The 8,650-nt window shown below is 43.1% G+C and overlaps 1 protein-coding gene across 1 annotated transcript; it reads right to left on the bottom strand.

Annotated features, from left to right (window-relative positions):
• Positions 1-2,939: 2,939 nt before the first annotated feature.
• Positions 2,940-7,124, bottom strand: LOC144456674 (collagen alpha-1(III) chain). The gene is made up of 2 exons (XM_078151935.1): positions 6,361-7,124; positions 2,940-6,076 (listed from the first exon to the last, which is right to left on the bottom strand). The coding sequence occupies exons 1-2, from the start codon at positions 6,393-6,395 to the stop codon at positions 5,596-5,598; spliced, it is 516 nt and encodes a 171-aa protein (XP_078008061.1). The 5' UTR covers positions 6,396-7,124; the 3' UTR covers positions 2,940-5,595.
• Positions 7,125-8,650: the final 1,526 nt, after the last annotated feature.

Below are 8,650 nucleotides of genomic sequence, written 5' to 3'. Positions count from 1 at the left end.
CTCCTCCCTTTCTCTCTTTCCCTCTCTCTCTCTCTCTCTCTCTCTCTCTCTCCCTCTTCCTCCTTTTCCTTTGCCCCCCTCTCCCTCCCACTTTCTTTTCTCCCCTTCCTTCCTTCCTTCCTTCCTTCCTTCCTTCCTTCCTTCCTTCCTTCCTTCCTTCCTTCCTTCCTTCCTTCCTTCTTCTCTCTTTTTTCACTTTCCCTCTTTCCTCCTACCTCCTCTTCGTAAAAGGGTAGCATGACGCTGTAAGAATAAACTAGAATGCTAAAGCCCAAAACCTCAAAAGCTTAAGCTGGTGCTGAATACTAAGGACAACCAAAAAGATTTTCTTTTACATATTTTGGGGGCAATGAGGAGATCAAAAAAGGCATCAGGGTTCAAGTGGATGAGATGGTAAAGGATAATAGTGAGAAAGCAGAACAATTCAATTCTTATTTTTCTCTTCCAAGAACAATGATCTTTGGATTGGCAAGACAAATGGTTAGCAGGGATGGAACCCAACATGAACGAGTTAGCATGCAGTTGTCCTCAATGAATTCAAGGCACCAGGCCCAGACATACAGCCTAGGATACTGAAGAAGCTGGCAGATGGGATTGTTAGGCTGTGCCTGGTGATCTTTGAGACAGATACGGTGAATGGGAGAGGAGCTACATGACTGCAGAAGGGCCAATTATCTCTATTTTTCAAAAAATAGAGAAATGAAGAGTCTACAATTTGTAGTTTAGTGAGCTTGTCTTTTATTCCTGGAAAACTTCTAGAATACTTGAAAAAAAAACCCAACCAAGAATACATTATTAAAGGAATGGTTTGCTAGTATTTAAAAAAGGAAGCACTATTTATTAAAAATTACCTTGGATTCACCATGAACAGGTCATGCTAGGGTAACTTCATTTCCGTGTTTGAAAGAATAAAAAGCCTATTTGATCAGGGGAATTACGTAGACATAGTAAATATAGATGTTAGCAAAAATATGTGCCCTTGGAGCACCTAGGTGGCACAGTGGATAGAGCACTGGCTCTGGCGTCAGAAGGACCTGAGTTCAAATGTGGCCTCAGATACTTACTAGCTGTGTGACCCTGGGCAAGTGACTTACCACTGATTGCCACCAAAACAAACAAAAAAAAAGTGGCCTAAATTCTCATGGTGTCCTTTTGGACAAGATGGAGAACAGGAGACCTGGGTTCTAATGATAACATAGTGTATTATGAAAGAAGGAGCACAGCATCTGTAATCCAAAGATTTGGTTCAAATTCCCATTCTGCTATTTACTGACTATATGATCTTAGGTAAATCCTAACCTCCGGGGATCCTGATTCTCTCATTAGTCAAATGAAGGTGTTAATATAGATGATCTCTTAAGGTCCCTTTTAGCTCTAATATTCTATGATAATAGACTAATTTTCGAACAGATCAAGCTTTCTATGAGTTGGTTGGCTAGAATATAGATTTTGAAATCATTCAAGTTTTTAACTTTTCTCTGTATAGTTTATAGTTATTAGGAGACTTGCAGCAACTGAATCTACTGGGCCAGAAAACCTTTCAACTCATACTAGATATAAAGCTTTTTATTTTTGTTTAAAAATTTTTTAAAGTATTTATTAGGTACCTACTATGTGCTAGTAATTATACTAAATGCTTTGCAAACATTATCTCATTAAGCCTCACAACAACCATGGGACATAGACGCTATTATTATCCTCATTTTACAATTGAGGAAACTGAGGCAGTCATAGGTTGAGTGACTTACCCAAGGTTATATAGCTAGGAAGTAGCTGAGGCTAAATTTGAACTCAGGCCTTTCTGACTATGGACCCAGTGCTCTGTGTAGTGTACCATCTGGCTACCTTTAAATTACTGTGTTTATTTATTAAATGCTAATTCCTAAAAATCAACTTTTTGGTGTTTGTACATATGCAAAGTTAATTGGATAATTGACACAATTATCTAGATACTTGAAGACTTCAACTATCTCCACACTTGGGTGGAACCTACATTTAACTTGAATAAAATATACCTTTGCCTAGATTATCTAGATAATTTAGGAGAAATTTATTTTATCTAATTTATTTTAAATTAAGCAGATTATGGTTGCTATAATATTTTGAGTCCTGGATTATTTCATTTAGAAATTTAGACTCGGGTCAAGTGACTTGCCTAGGGTCATTCAAAGTAGCAATTGTTAGAGAACAGTATGCTATACTGCTACAACTGTTTAATGAATATATCCTTAATAAATATTTAAGTGAAGTAGCCTGAGGCCTACTTATATTTACTCTGATTTATAACAGTTCTATTTTTAAGAGCAGGCTGGGGTTACAAAGCTAAAGCCAAAATAATCCCTGTCCTTGAGGAGCCTCCATTCTAGTTAGGAAAGATACCATATACAGGGATAAAATTGGGCTTTTTTTTTAAACAATACCTCTTTTTATAGTTTATTTTCTTTGAGTCTTATTTTATATTATGGTCCCCCCCCCAGCTTTGAACCCTCCCTTGTAACAAAGAAAAAGTTAAGTAAAACTGACCATCAGAAAACCATGTTTGACTGTATATGCAACATTCTGCACCCATAGCCCCCTTACCTATTTTAAAAAGTTTTCTAGCCTTTTCAAACATTTTACTTGCTAACTTTTTTGGGGAATCACTTTCATTTCTATATGTATTTCCTGACCCTTTCCTTACCCAAACAAACAACCTTTGTAACAAAGATTTAAAAAGAGAAAAGCTCATCAAAACCAAGACAATGCATCAACTTATCCACTGAAACACAAGCCAACACATATACACTGGTTTCCCATCATCCTAATTAGTTATTCTTATCATAAATATAAAATGGTAGGATTGGTTGATGGTGATAGAGAGGAATTAAAAAAAAAGAAAGAAAAGAGGGTAATTGAAACATGAAAAAATATAGAGAGGGCAGAAGGAAGTTCAGAGGGGGTTGTAGATAAGTGAGGCAATTTTATTTTTATCACATTCAATTGGATACACACTTGAAAACTATAAGTAACTAAAGTTCGTAGTTTTAAGTACAATCCTCTTTTTTTGTTCCTTGTTTCTATGCTGAAATGTTCCTATTTGTTAATGTTTGTGTTTGTTACAAAAATAAAATACAATACATCTAGGTAAATACAATAGAATCCATCTCAAAACTCAATAGGAATACTCCTGAAACCCTGTACAAAAATGGAATAATTTATAATAGGGTTATTAATATTTCTGCACGTAACATTTCTTTTTAAAATGTCAGCAAAGGGCTCACCCCTTTAACCTTGTCTAATAATCTTTCTGCCTAAAATACTTAGAAATTCAGTTCGTTAAGAAACAGTACATAGAAATTCCATTGTTTTGGAACAAGTAGCCCAGTCTCTGTAGCACGTCCTGAATTTGGAACTCTCTTTAATGTCTGAATTCCTAGTTTCTCTCTAATCTGCAGAGATACTTTGATAGAAAATGAGATAATCTCTTCAAAGTGTCTGAACTCCCTAGAATGGCTTCTGTACGGAGTTTGTACATTGTTATGAGTTTCATTCATCCTCGGGGTTGGGGTGGGGTAGTAGTGGTGGTGGTGGAGAAAGTTTCCTCCCCTTTTACTCTTTGGGAACACATCACAGTGAATTTGAGGCCAAGAGTGACACAGCACAGTTTCTAAGATCTATGCTTCACTGGGAGCCTCTCAATTTAAACATTATGTCTTTAATAGAGGGGGAAAGGGGGGAAACAATCTCTTTTGCAATTTCATTAGCTTCACATCTTTAATGAACGAGGTGGTATTCATCAATGCCTTGCACCAGCATTTAGACAAAAGGATTTACTGTATTTCTCAAAATCAATATAGGCCTTTCCCTAATATTATTTAATGCTCATGATTAAGCACTAGATATAAATAATCTGAGCAATGGAGATGACTGAAGACTCTACAGAGGTCCAGTGAAGGACAGATCCTAAACAGAAAAATGAAAGGAACTTTCTTTTTTTAGTTTAGAGAAAAGAAAGCTCAATTAATGTCTTCATGTAAGTGAAAGCTTTTATGAGGGCGCTGCTGGTTAATTGTCCTTCATAACAGTGGAACTCCAAATAAGAAGAAATGAACTTAAATTATAGTATGGGGAAGTTTTGTTTGATGAACAAAAAGGATTGAACTGTCGGTGTGGAGAACGCTGGAATGGATAGTTTAAAGGCAGAGAGCTGGACCACTTTGTCTTTCTAGGTCCCAAGTGACTCAGTGATTTTGAATTTAGAAAGCTTAAGTCCAGCTTACAAACCCTACTTATAACCCTTTTGCATTAGTAAAGGAGGCTTTAAAATCTTTAAGAGATATCCTCAAGCCAAAAGTGAATTTGGTGAGAATAAATTTCAAGAGAAAACAGATGGAATAGAGGTAAAATATATTAGAGTACTTGATTCTTAGCCATGGAAAGGAGAAAATAGCTCACTTTCAGTTTACTAATTAACTCAATGCATAGTTAAAATATCTGCCAGGTCCAAAATTATAGACTTCCGTTAACACCCCCCCATCTCTCTGCTAAATAAAATTTTTTAGATGATGAAATTAATGTTTACAATAACATTGCTTTTGAGGGAAGACAGAAAACTAATATTGAGAAACGATTCATTTCTTGTGAATGTGGACTTTCTTTTTAAGCTCAAGTATTTTCATATGACAATGGACAGTGGATTTTTTGTTTCGCTTGCTTTTCAGATGTGATTGTGAGCTCTATAATAAATGGCTTCAAAGGCTCCGAGTTTCACTGACGCTTCCCAAGTAGTTACCTTTCCCGAAGAGTTACACAATAGGGCATTGTTATGTAAGAAACACTCAATAGTGCCTCCTACCTAATAGAGAAAGAAGTCTAATTTTTTTCTGATACTGCTTCTACCTGAGAGGCTGAAGCTAAGGTCTATATGTCTATCTCTCTATTATACAGCCACATAATTTTTTAAAAAAATCACCAATATTATTTAGCATTTACCAAGCCTTAAAGATGTGTTAGTTCTGTTGGCTTCCCTGTAATAGCCAGCACATTCAATTATTAAAGCTGTTTAAAAATTCTGCTCCATTCAGTTTTCATGTTCTCAGACTGGAGAATTGCGAAGTTAGACAGCTATCATGTATCCATTCAGCTTCATGTTCTGATTTTCATTAGAATACCAAGAGGAGTTGTATCTGAAATTCTCATGCTGGGTAAGAGCGTTGGGGAATTTACCTGTAATTTTGCAGTGGCTTTCGACTGCAAAACTTAAAAACCAAACAAGTATTAATAGGTGTTTCTTAACAAAATAAACATAGAACTCAGGTCCCACATGACCAGCCTTCCTTCAAAAAGCAGATTAAAAAAAAGCGAGGGGGATGGGACGTTGGAAGGAAAAGGCAAGTCTTTTCGGCCACCCTGCCAGCAGCAATGGTGCCCGAGAACTGCATCTAACAGGATAGCTCCACTTCCCCGGGGAGAAACCTTGTGCGACTGTAACAACCAGCCCTTCACCTTTCACTCCTCCAGTGTATAGCCTTCTCCAGGGGGTAGGGGAAGGGGGGGGGTTTCTGCTCCAGCTCGTGTTTTCGGCCAGCTGCAAGAACAGCTGCAACCGATGCTGCCTCAGGATCCCAGCCTCGGGGATAGATTATAGCAGAGGGCATAGGGAACGATTTGACTTGACTGTTCCTTCCTTACAGAGGAGGCTGGTAGGGGTAGACAGTTATCCTTTCCTTTTCCCAGTCGTCCCTGGAGGGCTGCAGGTTGGGGACCCGCGTATGCGCGGCGGGGGCGGCCGTGGATGCAGTTGTCCCGCGGCCGGCAGGGCGCAGAGACGCCCGTGGGTGGATTGGCGCCTCCCCCCACCCCACCTACCCCGACGTTGCCGGGGTAGGGGATGAGGAGCAGAGCATCTCCAACTCCTCTGCAGGATCGCTGCTGTCCTCCCTCTCCTCCTCTTTCCGCAGAGCTACCGCTCCAGCCTACGCCACAGCCCAGCCGCCGCTGTCGCGGTTTCTCGGGTTTCCTTCTCTCCCTCCCTACATACCCGACGTGCTCGTTCACTGCAACTTTGGTCCAGGAGCGTCGGTGGGTTGGCTTATTCCTGCACGGTGGGGAGAGAGAGATAGAGGGAAAGGAGACATTATCTATCTCTATGAGTCATTTGTACCTAGAGTGAGAGGGAGAAGCAGCCGGATCAACAGCAGCAGCAGCCGCGGCGGCGGCGACCGGAGGAGGAGGAGGAGGAGGACGAGTAGGAGGAGGATGTGAAGGAGGAGGAGGGTGCGTTGCAGTGCGTTGCGTTGGTGCTGCCGTTGGTGGCCACACGGGTGAAAGGAGAGGGACGCGCACGCACACACACAGACACACTCACACACACTCACGTACCCTCCGTCCCTCCACCTCCTTCTTCCACTTCTCATCCCGCATGCCGTGGAGCTGCAGTCGGCAAAAGGAGCGAGCCCCGGGCTGTAGCCACCACCACTGCTGTCTTGTGCTTCAACCACCCAGCCCGGAGCAGTAGCAGCCGCCGCCGCCGTCCCCCTCCCCCGCCCCCAGCGGGGGACGCCAGCCCGGAGGTGGTGGGGGTCTAGTTCGTAAGGGGATGTCACACCGGTTTGCCGGAGCCCCCAGCCACCGCCTCCGCCGTCAGCCCCGCCGTAGGAGCAGTAGCAGCCTCAGCCACCGCCTCTTCTAGTCGTCACCTAGTCCAGGAGCTGCGAAAATGAACCCCCAGTGTGCCCGCTGTGGGAAAGTCGTGTATCCCACGGAAAAAGTCAACTGCTTGGATAAGGTGAGCAAGGGGGGACGAGAGAGCGAGCCAGGGAGCGAGCGAGCAGCCATAGGGAGAGCCAGCCCCCTACCCACGGGCGCCTCGGCAGCCGCTGCACCTGCTAGAAGTTTGGCTTTGGAGGAGGAAGGAAAGAGGCATGTGTTTGTGTGCATACGTACATACAGGAGGTTGTTTGGGTGGTCCGCGCAAAGAAAAAATTCCCCGGGGAAGGTCAGATGTGGAGTGTTTACATTTTCAGTTGGGGTTGGGGGTTCCGAGGGGGAGAGAGGGCTGCGGATCCTGGCATCGCTGCTGCTAGGCAGTACTCTCCTGTCCTGCCCAAGGAGGGGTCGAGGATGGGATGGGGAGAGCGCGAGAATCTCCCAGGGGGCCGGCAGACTTGCTATATCAAGTGAGCCCCTCGACCTTTTCGCCCCTGTCCCCTCCATCTCTCCAAGACCCCCGCCCCTCTTCCCATCTCCCTTGCTCCTTCAGAATGTGGTGGCTTCGCCGGGGGATCACCGGGAGGTAGAGAAGCAAATAGTTATTAATATGCCATGGGGCAGCCACTGCCGCATTGCTAAGAGGGGGGAAAGCAACACCCAGCTGTTCGCCTCCCCCGCCCCAGCTCCGGACCTCGAGCTTTCCAGAGAAACCCGAGGCTTTGGCGCTGTTCCCGGGCCCCACCACCACCTTTGACGTTCGCTTAGGGCGGGCGCTCAGCTCTCTTGGCTGGAACTCTGGCTTCTCCTGCGTTGCCTACCTCTCTCCTCCTGCCTCCCTCTGGAGGGAGTTCAATGGAATAGGTGAAAGCCCTGCTGTCACTACTGCTCCACAGTTTTCCGGGGTTGAAAGAGGCCCCATGGATGGCACAGCATTACACGACTGTTCCTCCTATGTAACTGTGATTGCTACTTTAAATCACTCAGAAAGCGACCGGCAGGGGCAAGGAAGAAGGGGAATTTAGACAGATGCTCTGGTTCCCATGCCATTGATAATTTGGAGGGATGCCTTGTTAAAACAAACCTTTTCCGTGATCCAGGGTGGGTTTGGTGAAAGTCGTAGAAAGGAAGTGATTCTAACCTTATCTCACTGTATTATTTATTGTTGGGTTTTTTTTTAATTGCCAGACGTTGTTTGTTATTTATTGAGGCTCATAAGATTTTGAGCTGGAAGGGGCCTTAGCGAAGAGATAAGCTAGTCCAATTTCCCTCATTTTGCAAGTGAGGAAATTGAGGTCCACAGAAGCTTGTCCAAGGTGATAGCGGTAGTAAAGAGTAGAGGCAGGATTGTACCTAGGTCTTCTGACTCCAAGTTCATTGCCCTTTCCACTGCCACTAGGCCATGCAGGGTGCATACAGTTGGACCATTCCTACAAAGTATCTACTCTGTGAGAGGTTCAAGCTAGGTTTTTTTTTTTAAGCCACCTTCCAGGGCAATAACTTCTCCATTAATCAGTTTCAGAGCTGTCTGTGGGTACAGTAAATAGAAATGCTTTAATAAAATCTACCACAGAAAGCTTGCGTTTCTTTCCTAGGGTAATAATGATAATAATAATAATAATAATCAGCTGATATTAAGGCATTTTAAGAGTTTTACAGGCATCACATTTGATCTTTAGTCTAATATGTGTTGTTATACCCCTTTTTCAGATGAGTGAGTACAGTGAGTCTCAGAGTCTTTAAGTGACCCCAGGGTCAGTCAGCTAGTAAATGTCAGGATTTGAGCGAAGCACTCCCTTGACTCCAAGACCAGGGCTTTCCCACTATTCTACCGTCTCTCTTCCCAGTATGTATTATTGTACTATTACATATCCTATTGTTCCTCTTCCTAAAAACCTGAAAATAACGACTTACTTAAAAACCCCTTTAAAGAACTTAGAAAGCTGCTTGCTTTGTTTAACTA

This window comes from Phascolarctos cinereus, unplaced genomic scaffold (assembly GCF_003287225.1).
Source record: "Phascolarctos cinereus isolate Bilbo 61053 unplaced genomic scaffold, phaCin_HiC Scaffold_1;HRSCAF=81, whole genome shotgun sequence".
In the NCBI taxonomy this organism is placed as follows: Eukaryota; Metazoa; Chordata; class Mammalia; order Diprotodontia; family Phascolarctidae; genus Phascolarctos; species Phascolarctos cinereus.
Note: the sequence above shows the minus strand (reverse complement) of the source record. Positions and strands in the feature narration are given on the sequence as shown.

What these genes read in the sequence shown, in the direction of transcription:
- LOC144456674 (XM_078151935.1), bottom strand. Translation starts at nt 6,395, where the DNA reads ATGAGAAGTGGAAGAAGGAGGTGGAGGGACGGAGG. An exon ending in AGGAGGTGGAGGGACGGAGG is followed by an intron (nt 6,077 to 6,360) that starts GTACGTGAGTGT and finishes CCCACCGTGCAG; the next exon opens with GAATAAGCCAACCCACCGAC.